Source organism: Erythrolamprus reginae, chromosome 8, assembly GCF_031021105.1.
Source record: "Erythrolamprus reginae isolate rEryReg1 chromosome 8, rEryReg1.hap1, whole genome shotgun sequence".
NCBI lineage: Eukaryota > Metazoa > Chordata > Lepidosauria > Squamata > Dipsadidae > Erythrolamprus > Erythrolamprus reginae.
Window position 1 is genome coordinate 4,356,375 of NC_091957.1, and position 21,265 is coordinate 4,377,639.

Consider the following 21,265-nt stretch of genomic DNA (forward strand, 5'->3'; position numbering starts at 1 on the left):
CGCAACCCCTCCCCTCCACAGCCACAACCTTGCTAAGGCACCGAGGGGCTGCGTCTCATTGCTTAAGTTACAATTACAAGGCTTCTCTGTTGACCAGACCTCTCTCTCTCTCGTTCTCTCTCTCCCTCCACTTTTTCATCGTGGCAGCCGTGCGGGAAAAGACTTAAAAGTAATTACATTTTTAGGTCATGAGTTATAGGTCAAGGTCAGCCTGAGAAATAGGCAAAAGGAATCCAAGAGTATTTAAAAAGCAAGGGATGGAGAAGGCGATTCCTTTGTTTGGAGTCAAAATGTTGCCGGAGATATTTTTTTGTCTTGCTTTTTTTTTTTTTTTTGGTCATTTGCAATTTTATTCATTTATTTATTTTATTTGACTTCTATGCCGCCCAATCCCGGAGGGCTCAGGGCGGCTAACAACAGTGTAAATTACAAGTAACAATAACAATAAAAAGAAGCCAAGGGAAAACAATTGTACCTAATTCTGCACATTACAACAACAGCGAGGATAACGACGGCACAATATTGGAAAAAATTAAAATATACCCACTGAAGAAGACACGATTGAAAAAGTAATTGTGTGTGCAGAAACGGACAGCTTAACTAAGAAAATAAAAAAACAAAAATGAGGAAGTATTTACCAACTGTTGGGATAAATTTTATGAATGGCTAGGAAGAAGGGTTAGAGAGAAAAAAAGAACAAGAGAGTTAATAAGTGATAGGAAATTTGGGGAATAAAGATCAGAGTTTCTGGACATCAAAGGGACATAATAGAGGAAGAATTTACCAACTGTTGGGATAAATTTTATGAATGGCTAGGGGAAAAAAAGAATATAGAAACATAGAAGATTGACGGCAGAAAAAGACCTCAGGGTCCATCTAGTCTGCCCTTATGCTATTTCCTGTATTTTATCCTAGGATGGATCTATGTTTATCCCAGGCCTGTTTAAATTCAGTTACTGTGGATTTACCAACCACGTCTGCTGGAAGTTTGTTCCAAGCATCTACTACTCTTTCAATAAAATATTTTCTCACGTGGCTTCTGATCTTTCCCCCAACTAACTTCAGATTGTGTCCCCTTGTTCTTGTGTTCATTTTCCTATTAAAAACACTTCCCTCCTGAACCTTATTTAACCCTTTGACATATTTAAATGTTTCGATCATGTCCCCCCTTTCCCTTCTGTCCTCCAGACTATACAGATTGAGTTCATTCAGTCTTTCCTGATACGTTTTATGCTTAAGACCTTCCACCATTCTTGTAGCCCGTCTTTGGACCCCTTCAATTTTGTCAATATCTTTTTGTAGGTGAGGTCTCCAGAACTGAACACAGTACTCCAAATGTGGTCTCACCAGCGCTCTATATAAGGGGATCACAATCTCCCTCTTCCTGCTTGTTATACCTCTAGCTATGCAGCCAAGCATCCTACTTGCTTTTCCTACCGCCCGACCACACTGCTCACCCATTTTGAGACTGTCAGAAATCACTACCCCTAAATCCTTCTCTTCTGAAGTTTTTGCTAACACAGAACTGCCAATGCAATACTCAGATTGAGGATTCCTTTTCCCCAAGTGCATTATTTCACCTTTGGAAACATTAAACTGCAGAACAAGAGGGTTAATAAGTGATAGGAAATTTGGGGAATAAAGATCAGAGTTTTCGGACATAAAAGGGACATAATAGAGTCTTCGGAGAGGGGCGGCATACAAATCTAATAAATAAAATAAATAAATAAAATAATAGATATACCTAATTAAGGCCATTGCCTAGATTTTATCTATATGATGTAAGTATGTTCTGTGTAATAGAAAAGAAGCACTATTAGAATTGTAACGAAGGCACGTCACAAAACTGTCCAAATCTTTTTTGTTTTAGTGTTTTGTTTGTCTTACTGTTTATGTCTGTGTTTCATAAATAAAAACCTATTTTTTTTTAAAAAAAAGAAAAAACAAATTAATTTCTAAAACCCTAATTAAAACTTAAAACCGTTCAGCAACACATGTACTAGTCATTCATACCGATTCATACACATGGACAAGTTATTTTGCAATAACAAATTCATTTTGCCAAACGGATGGCAACTGCCTCCAACAATATTGCAAAACCAACATTGTCAGAATAGGAGGGTTTATTTCCCCTGCATCAGACGCATCTAATACTTTGCGGAAATTCTCCACTTCTTTGTTGTCTTGAGCCGAAGCTCATTTTTTGTGGCTAGAGGAAAGCTGGCTGTTTTTAAAAAAAAAAAATAAAATTCAAAATTGGGAATGGATATTGGGGTGGATTAGATGCTCGTCCGAAGGAAGAGGCGACTCGTTCGTTAGGGAATGTTTGTGTTCTATTTGCTTGTTTTTGTTAGCCTTTCGCTGGGCATCCGCAGAGAAAAGTGATCCAAACAGATAAATGAAATGTTTTCAATCAAACAGCTGCGGGGTTGAACATCTGTTCAATTGTCCATAAACGGCAATAGATGAAAAACAGCAGCAAATCCAGGGGTGAAATCCCAGAGTTCTCCTCCTCTCTGCAAACTCCTTTTCCCTTCTATAATAATAATAATGATGATGATGATAATAATAATAATAATAATGATCCCTCTTCTAACACTGATGTTGATACCTAGTTGGGTGTTGTGATTCCGTCTGAGGCCCCTCAGGGAACGGCTGATCCTCTGCCGGCTTCCTGCTCAGAGGGGGAGGATGAGGAACAGGAGGTTCAGGCAGACGGGGAGGAGGAATCTCAGGCTGAGGGAGAGGGAGGACAGCCAGAGTCCCCCGAGAGGGAGCTCTCCCCAGCAAGCAGCCTGGATTCTTTAGATGAAAATGCACAAGCAATAATCGATCTCCGGCAGAGAAGAGCAACACAACGAAGGGGACAATTAGCCAGGTACTTTCAGCACTAAAGAGGCAACAGCTGGGTTTGGGTGTGGTGTTCTCTGGAAAGGCTGAAAAGGCAGACCCACCGTTCCTGGCTTGTGGAGTATTATCTTTGGGAGTCCTGGGACCTGGCTGTGATCTTTGGCGTCTTGGAATTCTGGTTTGTGACTTTGAATACTGAAACCTTGGGGGGGAAAGGTGTGGGTCTTATTCTCTACAGTGGTGGGTGTGCCAGCAAGAAGTCTGCTGTATTGTCTGGCCATCAGGACTCTGCTGTGAAGTCTCATAGCCTGCCTGTTGGGAAGAACAGGTTTTTTTCTGTGTTTATTTTTCAAACTATAAAGTGCTTTTGCTTTTACCAGCGTGTCTGGCTGCTTTTTCCAGTTGGTGTTGAAGTCTGGGGGCACCCAGACAGAACATTGGGTAACGAAATATTTGAGAGCTCGAAGGACCTCACAGTTCTCTTCCTCTTCCTTCTCTCTCTGCAAATCCACCTCTCTTCTAACACTGATGATGTCATGAATTTGCTAATGGAACTTTTTTTCTGCAAGAAAGAGCACTAAGGACCCCAAATTTATCTTCTTCCTCCTCCTCCTCTCTCCCTTCCAACACTGATGATGTTGCCTAGTTGGGTAATGAAATGTCTGCAATAAGTCAACAAAGCTTAGAAAACACTAATTACTCCAATTTTTTTCTCCTCTCCTCCTCGCCCTCCTCCCTTCTTCTCCTCCCCCTCCCCTTCCTCCCCCTCCTCTTCTTTTTCTTCTTCTTCACCTTCTCCTCCTCTCCTTCTCCTCTTCCCCTTCTTCATCTTCCTCCTCCTTTCTCCCTTCTAATACTGATGATATTACCTAGTTGGGTAATGAAATGGCTAGAAGAAGTCAATGAAGCTCAAAGAGCACCAATGACTCCAATTTTTTCCCTCCTCTCCTCCTTTCTTCCTCCTCCTCCCTCTCCTCTTCTACTTCTTCCTCCTCCCCCTCCTCTCTGCAACCCCCTCTCCCTTCTAACACAGATGATGTTACCGAGTTAGAATAGAATAGAATAGAATTTTATTGGCCAAGTGTGATTGGACGCACAAGGAATTAGTTGGGTAATGAAATGTCTATAGAAAGTCAACGAAGCTCAGAGCGCTGCAAGGAGTCCAATTTTTTTCTCTCCTCCTCCTCCACTTCTACTTCTTCCTCCTCCTCCTCTCTGCAACCCCCTCTCCTTTCCATCCCTGATTATGTTACCTAGTTGGGTAGTGAAATGTCTACAAAACATCAATGAAGCTTGGAGTGCAACAAGGACTCCACTTTTTTCCCCCCTCTCCTTTTCTCCTCCTCTTTTCTTCTTCTTCCTCCTCCTAGTTGGGTAGCCAAATGTCTGCAAGAAAAAACCAAGCTCGGAGACCACCCAGGACCCCTGCGCTACACGCCTTCCTCTTTTGGGTTGCACCGCTTGTTTGTGCCATTGTCCGAGAGCTGGGTTGACATTGGAAGGAAGGAGAGAAGGAGGGGGATCTTACACCCGTGTTGTGTTAACCTTCGCTCCTGCAGGTGCCAAATGTAGCGTAACTCTCATTTGGAATTTGACCACTCCAGCCGAGTCTGCTATAGACTCCGCCACCATAGAAGCACATTTCAATTAATCAAACCGCACAATTTGTCACTGGGGGAGGTCGCCCTCCCTCACCGAGGACCGTCTTCCAATTACCCATCACGTCAAGAGCCCCAAAGCAGGCCAGGAGTGTGTGAAAATAACAGGAGAGCATCGGATCCTTTATTAGAGAGAGAGAGAGAGAGAAAAAAGGGCCTCTTTTATTGCCAATTTTCCTTCGTGAGTAGCTCAAAATCTACATCTCTTTCTTGCAAAAAAGAAAGAAAGAAAGAAAGAAAGAACAAAGAAAGAAAAAAAGGAAGGAAGGAAAGAAAGAAAGAAAGAAAGAAAGAAAGAAAGAAAGAAAGAAAGAAAGAAATGACCAGCAGCAGTTTCAGGCTTTGAAATTCTTTCTTTTTTAGTCTTTAACATTAGACATTAGATTCCATTATATCATGGAAGGATAAATCAGGAGGGTCACCAAGCACCCAATATTTTTAAATGTTTGTGTAAATAAAGTTTTACTAAAAAAACGACTGTTAATGCTGATAGGAGTTAATAGATTAGATTAGATTAGATTTATTGGATTTATATGCCGCCCCTCTCCGCAAACTTGGGGCGGCTCACAACAATGGTAAAAACAATACATAATAACAAATCCAATACCCACCAATCCAATTACAATTTTAAGCTAAAAAATTCATAAAAAACAACCCCAGAACATTAAAAAAAGCAAGCACACAATCAATCTAACACCAAAACAACATGGGCAAGGGGGAGATGTTTCAGTTCCCCCATAATTGTTAATTGATTGATAATACAGAAAATTTAGAGGTATTAAACATAAAGTAAGAAATGTAGATATGAATTGATAATTGATAGGTACACAGAAGATTGACGGCAGAAAAAGACCTCATGGTCCATCTATTTCCTGTATTTTATTTTAGGATGATGATCATGGTTAATTGGACTGAATGTTAATTGGGTTTGGAATAAATCTAAAAAATTGGGATTAGTAAATATGCACTACTAAGAGGGAGATGAAAAAAGATTGAAATTCATTTCTCCTTATTTGTTTTTAGTCTTCAGTCCATTTACAGTGAGCGACATATAAATACAATAAATAAATAAAATAAATAAATTTTATATAGGTTATTTTTAAAAAAAAAAAATCCAAAAGCAACCCAAATTAAGGCCGATTAAAAAAATAAAAATAGAAAACAACTGAAGACACCCTCGTCTCTTTATCCTGCAAACCAACCAGATCCTTCCTTTCCAGTTATAAGATTTACAATAAACAAGTACAAATTACACAGGCTGGGATTTTGTTCCTTCCTTTCGGTCTTGAGAAACCAAACCAAAAAGAAAAAAGGAGGAGGGAGAAAAAGGGGGAAAAAAAAAGAAGAGAGAACCAAAATACACATTTCATTTTCCGTCTCCTTCTCAAAAGGCGCCTTCGCGGCGGGAGTCAGCCCCGTTTAATGCGCCCGTGTTAATTTGATCGGGTTTGTCAGGTAGCTCCAGTGGAAAATTATATAAAACTGTTCCAGATGAACAGATGATAGTGACATGAATTAAAGTGATAGAACAATAGTAGAATATAAACCAGAAATGACACCCAAAGTGGCTGTTGATTTATTGCCATCCAGAGTGTGGTTCTGAGATTCCATGTATATTAGCGGTGGAAACCTGGGCCCATTTAGCCGGGAGATGCTCATACATACATCACCAAGTGCTACTCCATGCCAAGGTCATTTCTCGTGGCATCAATCTTTTGCAACGCAGGCTCTCCCCGTAGTGACGCGCACACACAAAAGCAGGCCGAGGCTGGACGGGTTGGGGGGGGGCGACGGGGACAGTGTCTTGGTGGGAGCCCGTCGGCCCCCTCTTCCCATCCCGCCTCGCCTTTTATCGCCGGAAAAACCACTTGAAACTTTCCATTATTTTTATCGGCAAGCCGTCGGAGGTGCGTTGCTCCCATCTATTACGGACCTTATCAGCCCATCGCGGGCGCACCTGTTTGGGCCTGATGGTGCATCCTTTCCGAGATCAGGTTTTGGTGCTGTGTGTGTGTGTGTGGGTTGCAAGATGGGAACCGGGGCGCTCCTGCTTTTGCTACCATTGCACTGTGCATGCAGCTTCAATTGTCTTGCGTGCGCATGCCCCAAGGCGTTCTGCGAATGCGCAGAAGCAAAATCTCATGAGGGGGACACACATGCGCGTGGGAGATTTCGGTTATTTATTTATTTTTGCTTCCGTGGAAACGCAGAAGCAAAAAAAGAAAAAATCACCGAAATAGAATATAATTCTTTATTGGCCAAGTGTGATGGGACACACAAGGAATTTGTCTTTGGTGCATAAACTCTCACCGTACATAAAAGAAAAAGACACATTTGTCAAGAATCATGAGATGCAATACTTAATGATTGCCATTAATCAGATAATAGAATGGAATAGAATGGAATAGAATAGAATTCTTTATTGGCCAAGTATGATTGGACACACAAGGAATTTGTCTTTGGTGCATAAACTCTCAGTGTACATAAAAGAAAATATACGTCAAGAATCATGAGATGCAACACTTAATGATTGTCATAGGGGTCAAATAAGCAATCAAATCATAGAATAGAATAGAATAGAATGCTTGGTTGCATAGCTAGAGGTATAACAAGCAGGAAGGGGGAGATTGTGATCCTGCTGTATAGAGCGCTGGGGAGACCCCATTTGGAATACTGTGTTCAGTTCTGGAGACCTCACCCACAAAGAGATATGGATCAAATCGAATGGGTCCAAAGAGGGGCTACAAGAATGGTGGAAGGCCTGAAGCATAAAACCTATCAGGAAAGACTTCATGAACTCCATCTGTAGAGTCTGGAGGACAGAAGGAAAAGGGGGGACATGATTGAGACATTTAAATATTGTTAAAGGGTTAAATAAGGTTCAGGAGGGAAGTGTTTTTAATAGGAAAGTGAACACGAGAACAAGGGGACACCATCTGAAGCTAGTTTTTTTCTCATCATTCCTATCACCCATTTCCTCCCACTTAGGACAGTATGACTGTAACTTGTTGCTTGTAGCCTTAAGATTTTTTATTAATATTGATTGTTTCTTCATTGCTGATTTGACCCCTATGACAACTGTTGAGTGTTACACCACGTGATTCTTGACAAATGTCTCTTTTTCTTTTATGTACACTGAGAGCATCTGCACCAAAGACAAATTAATAATGATAATAATTTATTAGATTTGTATGCCGCCCCTCTCCGAATTCCTTGTGTGTCCAATCACACTTGGCCAATAAAGAATAATGAAAGAAAAGAAAGAAAAGAAAGAATTATATGATTGTAAGCTGCGCTGAGTCCTTCGGGATTGGGCGGCACAGAAGTCGAACTAATTAATTAAATAAATGAAATGATAAAATCAACGTAAATACAATTTTACAAAAGAGACGAATTTCACGGATCTCACCGAGGGGGAGAAAAACCTGGGACAGCTCTTCCACAAATCCAGGAGGTTTATTTCCTCACTTTGGTACAAGTGAGAGCTATTTGTTTCTAGACAGAAAGACTCTCGCTGGGTTAAGCATTTGTCTTTGGTGAGCTGTCATGACCTTTTCAAGCTCTTATTTCTTGACAGATTCCAGATACAAGTGAGTCAAACTTCCCTGGAAGGGAACTATCACCCCAAGATGGTTTGCTCAAGAGCAGAAAACAGGCCGAAAGCTGCCCTCCATCAACTCCAGTATATAAATCCTTCCCTTAACAAGACAATGCAAGGAGGAGGGGTGGGGAGAAGGGAAGGGAAGAGGAAGGGGGGGGGAGGAAAGGAAAGGAAAAGAAGAGAGAAGGGAGGGAAGAGAGAAGGGAAGGAAAGGAATGAAAGGGAAAGGAAAGGAAGAGAGAAGAAAGGGAAGGGAAGGAAGAGAGAAGAAAGGGAAGGGAAGGAAGAGAGAAGAAAGGGAAGGGAAGGAAGAGAGAAGAAAGGGAAGGGAAGGAAGAGAGAAGAAAGGGAAGGGAAGGAAGAGAGAAGAAAGGGAAGGGAAGGAAAGGAATGAAAGGGAAAGGAAAGGAGGAAAGGAAAGGAAGAGAGAAGAAAGGGAAGGGAAGGAAGAGAGAAGAAAGGGAAGGAAAGGAATGAAAGGGAAAGGAAAGGAGGAAAGGAAAAGAAGAGAGAAGGGAGGGAAGGAAGAGAGAAAAAAGGGAAGGGAAGGAAAGGAATGAAAGGGAAAGGAAAGGAGGAAAGGAAGAGAGAAGAAAGGGAAGGAAAGAAAGGAAGAGAGAAGAAAGGGAAGGAAAGGAAAGGAAGAGAGAAGAAAGGGGAAGGAAGAGAGAAGAAAGGGAAGGAATGAAAGGGAAAGGAAAGAAGGAAAGGAAAGGAAGAGAGAAGAAGGAAGGGAAGGGAAAGGAAAGGAGGAAAGGAAAGGAATATTTTAAATTAATTATTTTCGTTAATTGGACTTAGAAGTGTTTCATATATATTGCATTTTATGGAAATGTTGTAAACCGCCCCGAGTCCACGGAGAGGGGCGGCATGTAAGTCCAATAAATAATAAATACCTGAAAGTTTAATTACTGATAAAATATATAGATGCGCAGAAATGGACGAAATGACGAACTCAATTAAGGGAACAACAAATGAAGAAATCAAAGAAACATGGGCACAAATGGATCCAAAATAAAAACTTAGCAATAGTAATAGAGATAAACGAAATAAACATTTATGGTCGACTACTACTTTGTTGCAGGAACTAAAAGTATTCGCGCTTATTAATACCTGGCGGTTTCCCCCCTCCCCCTCTATTCTAATATTATGCGTTATCTATTATACATATATTTGAATGTATACAACCGAATGGAATAAATAATGCAACGAATGGTATATTTAAAATGGAATAGATACGGATTATGACCTGTATAAAAAGATACGAGAAATATTCTTTTTGAAATCAATCAATAAACTTAAATAAACAAACAAACAAATGAATAAATAAATAAATAAATAGGCCCGCAGAGGGGAAAAATAAATAAATAAAGGCATCGAACATGCGCAAACGATTTACCTAACTGAACGTCGGTGGTGAACCGGAGCCTGTGGATCATGCTGACTTTGAAAGACTTGTAGTGGTGACTGCTGAGCATGTCCTGGACGGTGGCGATGTCGATCTGGGGGTCTTCTTCCGAGATCTCCTCCCCTCTGGAGCCTCCGCCAAAAGAGAGAGGGGGGGGGGAGGAAGAGAGAGACAGTATGATGGCCGCTCAGGAGACACACGGGAAGGCCGACGGTGGCCATAATAAGTGGGGAAATCGGGGTTTCGGTGCTCTGTGGGAGATGGGAACTGGGGCGCTTGGTTGGGAGAAGACGAGCTCGTGGAGCTTTGGCAAAAAGCTGCAAGCAGTAGAATAGAGTAGAATATATTAGAAAAAAGTGGAATGGAAGAATAGGATAGAATAGACTCTAGAGTAGAGTGGAAAACGTAGAATAAATAGAATAGAATAGAATAATGGAATGGAATAGAATGGTAGAGTAGAGTAGAACCTAAGAAGAGCCCTGCTGAATCAGGCCAAATCCCATTGAGTCCAGCATTCTGTGTCACACAGTGGCCCACCAATTGTCCATGGGGATCTTGAGCAGAAAGAGAAGGCAAGACCCTCCCTTTCCCCTGACCCCCAACAAATGGTACTCAAGGGAATCCTGCCTGCCCCAACAAACATAGAGGTGGCACATGGAAGAGGAAGGAAGGAAGGAAGGAAGGAAGGAAAAATAGGAAGGGAGAGAGGGAAGGGAGAAACGTAAGAACATAAGAAGAGCCCCGCTGAATCAGGCCAAAGCCCATTGAGTCCAGCATTCTGTGTCACACAGTGGCCCACCAATTGTCCATGGGGATCTTGAGCAGAAAGAGAAGACAAGGCCCTCCCTTTCCCTTGACCCCCAACAAATGAGACCCAAGGGAACCCTGCCTGCCTCAACCAACACTTGGACATCCATTTCAATAACCACCTATGATACACTTGGCCTCCATGAATCTGTCTAATCCTGCCTTGAAGCTATCCAGGCTGACAGCTGTCCCCGACCTCTTCTGGAAGGGAATTCCATAAACCAACGACCAACTAGAGTAGAGTAAAATAGAATAATGGAATAGTAGAGTAGAGTAGAATAGAATAACAGAGTTGGAAGGGACCTTGGAGGTCTTCTAGCCCAACCCCGTGCTTAGGCAGGAAACCCTATAGCATTTCATATAAATGGTTATCCAACATCTTCTTAAAAACCTGCAGTGTTGGAGCATTTACAATTTTTGGTGGCACGTAGTCCCACTGGTTAATTGTTCCACTGTCAGGGAATTTCTCCTTAGTTCAAAGTTGCTTCTCTCCTTGATTAGTTGCCATCCGTTCCTTCTTGTCCTGCCCTTGCCCTTCTTTGGAGAATAGCTTGGAATACTGCTACGAGCCACTCCTGGTTCTTCCCTTCACCAAACTGTATCAAACAAAGCCTCTGTTAGATAAGTAGATTTGTTCTAGATTTGTTCTGGAGCTGAGAGCAGCAACTAAGATGATTAGGGGACTGGAGGCTAAAACATGCAACAAACAGTTGCAAGTGCTTGGCATGGCACTCTGAAACTGTAACTGGAAAAGGCAGAGAGAAGCCTCCATGGGGCCTCTCTAGGAACCTCCTGGGAGGAAACAGGGCCAGAAAAGGCGTGGAGAAGCCTTCGTGGAGCCTCTCCAGGAATCTCCTTGGGAGGAAACAGGGCTGGAAAAGGCGGGGAGAAGCCTCTGCGGGGCCTATCTAGGAATCTCCTGGGAGGAAACAGGGCCAGAAAAGGTGGGGAGAAGCCTCTGTGGGGCCTCTCTAGGAACCTCCTGGGAGGAAACAGGGCCTCCACCCTCCCCGTGGTTTCCCCAATCGCACACATTATTTGCTTTTGCATCCATTCCTAGGGGAAAAAATTGCTTCTTCTTACAAACTTTTCTACTTAAGAACCTGGTCACGGAACGAATTCAGTTCGTAAGTAGAGGTACCACTGTACAGTATATACTTTTGTCAGATCTATCTATCTATCTATCTATCTATCTATCTATCTATCTATCTATCTATCTATCTATCTATCTATCTATCTATCTATCTATTGGATTTGTATGCCGCCCCTCTCCGTTACATTACAATCTGCATATTCGCCGTGACTAAGCAGTTTCACGTGGTCGAAGTCATTACAGTTCTCCTCTCTGCAATTTGGAATATTGCATCAGGTGGGCCCCGATCCTGACGGGACACAACTTAGTAAACTGAACAACAGAAACGGTTGTGACAAGACCAAAGTTATTCTTATTTCTATGTAGGCCAAACCGGCGACAGCAGCCTTTACCAGCTCAATGGGGAAGGGTTATCCGGTTACCCGGCTCCTTCCGAAAGCGTGGAGGAAGTTAGGCAACCTGATTTATTTTACGGATCCGAGAAGTCCTGTCAGATTTCACGCCAGCGTAGCATTGGGGTGTGAAATTGTAATGACGGGGCCATCTGCGTTAATCTCCGTGTACCAATTTGAGCTTTGCTTCCCGCCTTCCCCGTTAGGGAGCGATTTGTTTGTCTTCCGAGGAGCTTATTTTATCCTTTTATTTATTTATTTAGTCCAATACACAATGAGGGTTTTAGTGGGTATATATCTATATACACATAGTAAAATACATGATGAAGGTTATAGAGGAGATACTCATAGTAAAATATATCTAAGAAAGAATAGAAAAGAAGGTATAGTAATAGAACATATCAATGAAAGAATAGAAGAAGAGATACAGGAATAGAAGAAAGGTAGAGGAGATATAGGAGAGCAATAGGACAGGGGACGGAAGGCACTCTAGTGCACTTGTACTCGCCCCTTACTTACTTGTTTAAGGCGTCTTAGTTCTAAACTTTCTAGGCCCAGGATTGAAAGTCTAGTCTCGTAGGGTATTCTGTTTTGAGTGGAGGAGTGGAGGGCTCTTCTGGTGAAGTATCTTTGGACATTTTCAAGGGTGTTAAGACGCCTTAAACAAGATCTAAGTATTGCCCACAAGATCATATGCTGCAACGTCCTGCCTGTCGGCGACTACTTCAGCTTTAGCCACAACAACACAAGAGCACACAAGAGATTTAAACTTAATATTAACCGCTCCAAACTTGACTGTAAAAAATATGACTTCAGTAACTGAGTTGGAACTCATAACCGGAGTCCATAGTGTCATCCCCAAACCCCCAACACTTTACCCTTAGATTATCTACGGTTGACCTCTCCAGATTCCTAAGAGGTCAGTAAGGGGCGAGTACAAGTGCACTAGAGTGCCTTCCGTCCCCTGTCCTATTGCTCTCCTATATCTCCTCTACCTTTCTTTCATTCCTATATCTCTTCTTCTATTCTTTCATTGATATGTTCTGTTCCTATACCTTCTTTTCTATTCTTTCTTAGATATATTTTACTATGAGTATCTCCTCAATAACCTTCATCATGTATTTTACTATGTGTATATAGATATATACCCACTAAAACCCTCATTGTGTATTGGACAAAACAAATAAATAAATAAATAAAATAAATAAGACTTAACGAAGGAAAAGCTTGCTTTGTGTTTGTAAAGCAGAGAGAGTTTCCACGGCTGTAAAGCAAAATCTAGTTCAATATCCGTGAAACAGATGGCGCGTGGCCTGCGAGTACTTTTCCCCCCCGGGGGAGGACCATTTGGGAGGGGGCAAACCAGCCTGTTTAACAAGGCTGTGGTTTTCCAGCTGTTCATCATAAGTAGGACTCTGGATATTCCTCCCCATCGATCAGGCTGATAACAGAATAAGAGAGTTGGAAGGGACCACGGAGGTCCTCTAGCCCAGTGTTTTTCAACCAGTGTGCCGCGAGACATGGTCAGGTGTGCTGCGAAGCTCAGAGATAAAGAAAGCAAGAGAGAGAGAGAAAGGAAGCAAGAGAGAGAAAGAGCGAGAGAGAGAAAGAACGCAAGAAAGAGAGAGAGAACAAGAGAAAGAAAGCAAGAGAGAGAGAGAAAGAGGGAGGGAAGGAGAGAGAAAGACATAGAAGGACGTAGGGAGGGAGAGAGAAAGAGAGCAAAGAAGAGAGGAAGGAAGGAAGAGAAAGAAAGAGGGATGGAGAGAGAGAGAAAGAAAGAGGAAGGAATGGCGAGAAAGAGGGAGGGAGAAAGAAATAGAGCGAAGGGGAGGAAGAGGGAGAGAGAATTTTTTTGGCCAAACTTTTTTCCCCCCCGTAAATGTAAAAAATGTGCGGCGGCTCAAAAAAGGTTGAAAATCACTGCTCTAGCCTAACCCCTCGCTCAGTGCCATTTTCAGACAAACAAGCCCTCATCTTGCAAAATCTCCAGTGATGGATGCAACCCACCACTTCTGGAGGTGAGTCGTTCCACTGGTTTAATTGTTCTACACTGCTAAGAAATTTCTCCTTCTTCCTTGGTGTCTTCTCTCTTTGGTTCAGTTTGAAGACTCTTCCTCTGAACCAGGGTTCAGCTTGTTTGGCTTAGGTTAAATAAGGTCCAGGTGGGAAGTGTTTTTAATAGGAAAGTGAACACAAGAACAAGGGGACACAATCTGAAGTTAGTTGGGGGAAAGATCAAAAGCAACGTGAGAAAATATTATTTGACTGAAAGAGTAGTAGATCCTTGGAACAAACTTCCAGCAGACGTGGTTGGTAAACTGAATTTAAACATGCCTGGGATAAACATATATCCATCCTAAGATAAAACACAGGAAATAGTATAAGGGCAGACTAGATGGATCATGAGGTCTTTTTCTGCCGTCAGTCTTCTATGTTTCTATGTTTATTATGACTGCAGTGGTACCTCTACTGACGAACTTAATTCGTTCCGTGACCAGGTTCTTAAGTAGAAAAGTTTGTAAGAAGAAGCAATTTTTCCCATAGGAATCAATGTCAAAGCAAATTGGGGATTGGGGAAACCACAGGGAGGGTGGAGGCCACATTTCCAGATGAAAATTGGCAAGTTAGAAACATAGAAACATAGAAGACTGACGGCAGAAAAAGACTTCATGGTCCATCGAGTCTGCCCTTACACTATTTCCTGTATTTTATCTTACAATGGATATATGTATCTTACAATGGATATATGTATCTTACAATGGATATATGTATCTTACAATGGATATTTGTATCTTACAATGGATATATGTATCTTACAATGGATATTTGTATCTTACATTGGATATATGTATCTTACAATGGATATTTGTATGCCGCCCCGAGTCTTCGGAGAGGGGCGGCATACAAATTTAATTAATAATAATAATAATAATAATAATAATAATAATAATAATAATAATATGTTTATCCCAGGCATGTTTAAATTCAGTTACTGTGGATTTACCAACCACGTCTGCTGGAAGTTTGTTTCAAGGATCTACTACTCTTTCAGTGAAATAATATTTTCTCATGTTGCTTTTGATCTTTCCCCCAACTAACTTCAGATTGTGTCCCCTTGTTCTTGTGTTCACTTTCCTATTAAAAACACTTCCATCCTGGACCTTATTTAACCCTTTAACATATTTAAATGTTTCGATCAATAGCAATAGTGCTTAGACTTATGTACCGCTTCCTAGTGCTTTTACAGCCCTCTCTAAGCTGTTAACAGAGTAAGCATATTGCCCCCAATAATCTGGGTCCTCATTTGACCCACCTCGGAAGCATGGAAGGCTGAGTCAACCTGGAGTCGGTGGTAAGATCTGAACTGCCCAACTAGCGGTCAGCTGAAGTAGCCTGCAGTGCTGCATTCTAACCACTGTGCTATCCTGGCTCTATAGTGAAGGTACCTGGAAGATAAGGCCTATGAAGAAGACACTTGGGATGTCCCAACTGGAGAAAAGCAGATTTCACACGTGGCCATATGTGTAAAAATACAGGTGTGAAAAATCAGGACCGTATTTATTTATTTATTTATTTATTTATTTATTCATTCATTCATTCATTCATTCATTCATTCATTCATTCATTCATTCATTCATTGGATTTGTATGCCGCCCCTCTCCGCAGACTCGGGGCGGCTAACAACAGCAATAAAACATTATATAACAAAATCCAATACTAAAAACAGTTAAAAACCCATTATATAAAAAGCAATCATACATACAGACATACCATGCATAAAATTGTAAAGGCCTAGGGGGAAGGGTATCTCAGTTCCCCCATGACTGGCAGCAGAGGTGGGTTTTAAGCAGCTTTCGAAAGGCAAGGAGGGTGAGGGCAATTCTAATCTCTGGGGGGAGTTGGTTCCAGAGGGCCAGGGCCGCCACAGAGAAGGCTCTTCCTCTGGGTCCCGCCAAGCGACATTGTTTAGTTGACGGGACCCGGAGAAGACCCACTCTGTGGGACCTAACTGGTCACTGGGATTCGTGCAGCAGAAGGCGGTCCCTGAGATAATCTGGTCCGGTGCCATGAAGGGCTTTATAGGTCATAACCAACACTTTGGCAACACTTCGGCAAACAATGCAAACTGCGGAGTGTTGGTGTAACATGGGCATATTTGGGAAATATAGGTGGAGTACTAGTTAAGCTGATTTATGGCTCACAATTTAGCCCAGTCAACTAAATTGGCACTAGATAAGACTCAACGGAATTCAATAGGAGTTGGGTTTAGACCCTTTGTGGGAACGTAAGGATACTAGGCTATTGTCTCCCTTGACACCAACCCCAGGCTTTGCCTGTCAGGACAAGCGAAATGAGAACAGGAGAAGACACCCATTGGTAAAACATCCCATTATTCCATTTCAATAGAATAATTTCAAGGACAAAAGAGGAGGGAAATATTTTGCGAGCGAACAATGTGTTTGGATTAATAACAATAACAGAGTTGGAAGGGACCTTGGAGGTCTTCTAGTCCAATCCCCTGCTTAGGCAGGAAACCCTACACTACTTCATATAGATGGTTATCCAACATCTGCTTTAAAAACTTCCAGTGTTGGGGCATTCACAACTTCTGTAAGCGAGCTGTTCCACTGGCCAACCGTTCTGACTGTCAGGAAATTGCTCCTTAGTTCTAAGTTGCTTCTCTCTTTGTTTAGTTTCCACCCATTGCTTCTTGTTCTACCCTCAAGAAGCAATGGGTGGAAACTCAACAATGAGAGAAGAAGCTTAGATTCTTGGACAACATCGAAGATTAAGCTGGAGAATTCTCTGCAGTTACAAGGCAAGACGTTTTAGGAGCATTTCAGACAATTCCTTAAACGTAAATATGAAAGGCTCCAGGCCCACTCTTAAGGAATCAACGCAGAGTCCGTGTAAATTCCAAATGAAATAAATGCAATGCTTAGAAGCGAAAAATTCTTCCTGGGGGGTTTGCTTAGTTCGCGACATCAACAATTAACCAGAGTCCTTTCCCACCCGATCAATGCTACTTTTCACAGTCCTTTTTTTTAGTTTCAATAAGCTAACTTAGATAAGCAGACTGGAATTAAAAAAAAATACAACCCTCTGTATAGAGTTGTTACTCTTAAATATTTGAAAATGTGGTTTAAAAAAAAAATAACGGTTCATGTTATTCTGCTGCCTATAACAATAAGCAAAACAATTCCACCCAGGGGAGAAAAATCATGCAACGAGGAGAATAAAGTCATAATGTACCCTACAGTTTTTGAGACGTGGGGTTTCTTACTAGGATTATAGCACGGCCCCCTCCTCCTGCAACCAGACATAACGGCTCTGCAAATCGCACGCGATTTTTCCTTCTAGGAGGAAGATTCTGGGATCCCTAAGAATCTGCACATTTGTAGGTTTTTAAAAGCAACAACTAATTAGCTTCTTGGGAGTAGTTAAAGGATGCGTTAGGGGAGCGAGGAAGTTACTACACAGGGGTGGGTTCCATTTACCTTCCCTACTCGTTCGCATCACACATCTACTGAAGGTTTTGTTCAAATGAGCGTGCTCGCAGACTCAATGCTGGTGATGGGTACTATGGTCTTCACAGAATAACAGACCTTGGAGGTCTTAAGCATAAATCTTAAAACAGGAGAGACTTAATGAACTCAACCTGTATAGTCTGGAGGACAGAAGGGAAAGGGGGAGACAGGATCGAAACATTTGAAGCCCTTCGTGGCATCGGACCAGAATATCTCCGGGACCGCCTTCTGCCGCACGAATCCCAGCGACCAGTTAGGTCCCACAGAGTTGGCCTTCTCCGGGTCCCATCGACTAAACAATGTCGTTTGGCGGGACCCAGGGGAAGAGCCTTCTCTGTGGTGGCCCCGACCCTCTGGAACCAACTCCCCCCCCAGAGATCAGAATTGCCCCCACCCTCCTCGCCTTTCGTATGCTCCTTAAAACCCACCTTTGTCGTCAGGCATGGGGGAAACTGAGATATTCTCTTCCCCCTAGGCCTATACAATTTATGCATGGTATGCTTGTGTGTATGTTTGGTTGTTGTTGTTTTTTTAAAATAAGGGTTTTTAAAATTATTTTAAATATTAGATTTGTTACATGTTGTTTCATTATTGTTGTTAGCCGCCCCGAGTCTACGGAGAGGGGCGGCATACAAATAAAATAAAATAAAATAAAAAAATAAAAAAATGAATATAGGCAAATAAGGAGCTGTGATGTTCCTTCAATACACCAGGGTGATTCGACACAAAAATATGTAACCCTTCGCTGGTGCAGAGCTGAAGGGATTGGATACTGTAGCCTAGAGGATAATTCTCTGCCTTACAAAACAAAGGTTGCAGGTTCAAGTCCCAGTGGGTATGTCTAGCTGATGAGGCCCAAATAAGGCCGAAATAGATCTATCCTAGTCTCCCTTAATTTTCAAATTCAGCAAAAAACAAAAAAACAAAAAAAAAACCCCCAACCATGTGACATATAATATATATGTGTGTGTGTGTGTGTGTGAAAGAGTTCAATAAGGTTCAGGAGGGAAGTGTTTTTAATAGGAGGCTCTCTGGAAGCCAAAAACGCCCTCCCAGAGCCTCTGTGCGAGCCAAAATTCAGCTGGCCGGCACACACCTGCACGTTGGAGCTGAGCTAGGCCAACGGCTCGTGTGCCACCAGATATAGCTCAGCGTGCCACCTGTGGCACCTGTGCTATGGGTTCGCCATCACTGCCCTGGTCCTTCTTTTCACTAGACAAGACATATCCAATTCCTTTCAGTAGACCAGTGCTTCCCAACCTTGGCAACTTGAAGATATCTGGACTTCAATTCCCAGAATTCCCCAGCCAGCATTTGCTGGCTGGGGAATTCTGGGAGTTGAAGTCCAAATATCTTCAAGTTGCCAAGGTTGGGAAACACTGCAGTAGACTATTCATACCCAATTCTGTAGTTCATAGGTTTTGGCTTATCTGAAGGATACATAGAAACATAGAAGACTGAGGGCAGAAAAAGACCTCATGGTCCATCTAGTCTGCCCTTATACTATTTTCTGTATTTTATCTTAGGATGGATATATGTTTATCCCAGGCATGTTTACATTCAGTCACTGTGGATTTATCTACCACGTCTGCTGGAAGTTTGTTCCAAGCATCTACGACTCTTTCAGTCAAATAATATTTTCTCATGTTGCTTTTGATCTTTCCCCCAACTAACTTCAGATAGTGTCCCCTTGTTCTTGTGTTCACTTTCCTATTAAAAACACTTCCCTCCTGGATCTTATTTAACCCTTTAAGATATTTAAATGTTTCGATCATGTCCCCCCTTTCCCTTCTGTCCTCCAGACTATACAGATTGAGTTCATGAAGTCTTTCCTGATACGTTTTATGCTTAAGACCTTCCACCATTCTTGTAGCCCGTCTTTGGACCCGTTCAATTTTGTCAATATCTTTTTGTAGGTGAGGTCTCCAGAACTGGACACAGTATTCCAAACGTGCTCTCACCAGCGCTCTATATAGCGGGATCATAATCTCCCTCTTCCTGCTTGTTATACCTCTAGCTGTGCAGCCAAGCATCCTGCTTGCTTTCCCTACCGCCTGACTGCACTGTTCACCCATACTAAGAAAATGCTGAAGGAATGCCTAGCTGCTACTGCTTGTAGAACTGCTGAGAGGTTACTTAAAGGAAACCTTCAGGCCTGAAATGATATTTAGTTCTTGCATCCTCAGAAGAATGAGCACATCTCGCCTTCCCCCAAACGAAAACAACAATAAAGGTTAGTTGTGCCGCACTACGCCCAAACCCACATCCCGAAACCCCCAACCCACCCTCTTATTGCTTTAATGTAGTGGTATATTGCTTAATGAAAGTTCTTAATTGTAATTCAATTAATTACATACACAGCATCCCCAATTACATTTTCCAATAAGATATTGGCTTTGATACAGGACTAAAGGCACTTAACCAATTTTAATATATTAAGACCAATTTCCCTTGAATACTAATTACGATTTAATGACGAAATGAGAACCAGGAACTCTGCAGAAGCTGGGTGGGAAGTGGATAAAAAAGGGAAATTAACCATGAATAGTGCAGGGAGCTCTCTTCAGCAGAGGAGGGAATGGAGAGGGGGGGAAAAGTGGGGGAAAAAAATTAAAATAAATACCCCATCGCAATGCAGTTCCTACCGAACATTCCCAAATATGGGGAGTAGTTGTGTGTTCGTCTTCCCAACCCCCAGTAAGGGGTGGGTGAAAAAGGGAAAGGGAAAAAAAGAAGACATCTTGTGTGCTAATAATAATATTAAAAAATGTGATTCCCCCCCCCCCAACTCTCTCACTTAATCCCTTGAAATATAAACACACAAGACCTCGCATCTGTTTAGCTCCTTAAAGAGAATATGGACGTACGAGTGCAGGCGTGCACTTCTGGAGAGTTAAAACAAAAATGCCTTAATGCTGCAGATCTGAAGAAACGGCTAATTTTAATTGCAGCAGCTAAAATTAGACCGGGAGGTCCCACGGCAATTGCGGGGTCTCTCGGGGGGCCCCTCTGAAGACTGGAGTAACAGCTGTCCCAGATTATAACCCACCTTTCAGATATATCTTAAATGCCAGGCTCAAAAGGCAGCAATCCTAAAGAGAGCATCAGCCAGGGATAATTACAGAATGATGGCAATATGCCCAAGGGCTGAGCCATGGATTTGAGATTTTAAGACCAATTGCTGAGCCCCGGTGGCACAGTGGTTAGAAGGCGGTATCGCAGGCTAATTCTGCCCACAGCTTGGAGTTCGATTGTGACAGGCTCAAGGTTGACTCAGCATTCTGTCCTTTCGCGATCGGAAAAATAAGGACCCAGATTGTTGGAGGGCAATAGACTGAGGCTGTAAAACCCTGCTTACAGAGGGGTGCAAAGCACTGTGAGCTGAGAAGCCAGGGGAGGTAACTTACGCGAGGTGGAAGTGTTTTATAAAGGGATGTAAGGAAGGAAGAAGGGAGGGAAGAAGAGAGAGAGAAAGGAAGGAGGAGCAGGAGGAGAAGAAGAATAGAAGGAGGAGAAAAAGAAGGAGGAGGAAAAAGAAGAGAAGTAGAAGGAGCAGAAGGAGGAGGAGAATAGAAGGAGAAGAAAAGAAAAAGAAGAAGAAGAAAAAGAAGGAGGAGGAAAAGGAAAAGTAGTAGTAGTAGTAGCAGAAGAAGAAGAGAAGGAGGAGGAAAAGGAAGAGAAGTAGAAGGAGAAGCAGAAGAATAGAAGAAGGAATAGAAGAAAAAGAAGAAGAAGGAGAAGGAAAAGGAGGAGAGTAGAAGTAGTAGTAGGAGGAGGAGGAAGAGGAGAAGAAGAAGAAGAAAAAGAAGAAGAGGGAGGAGGAGGAGAAGAAGAAGAGGGAGTAGGAGGAGAAGAAAAAGAGGAAAAAGAAGATGAAGAAGAGGGAGGAGGAGGAAGAGGAGGAGTAGAAGGAGAAGAAGAAGAA

General features: G+C 42.3%; 1 protein-coding gene across 2 annotated transcripts in view; it reads right to left on the reverse strand.

Annotated features, from left to right (window-relative positions):
• Positions 1–21,265, reverse strand: part of MAPKAP1 (MAPK associated protein 1) — a 125,459-nt gene that overhangs the window by 16,783 nt on the left and 87,411 nt on the right. For both annotated transcript variants that reach the window (XM_070758692.1, XM_070758691.1), the window contains exon 7: positions 9,509–9,649. In XM_070758692.1, the coding sequence (XP_070614793.1) occupies positions 9,509–9,649 (141 nt within the window). The remainder of the gene's footprint in view (positions 1–9,508; positions 9,650–21,265) is intronic.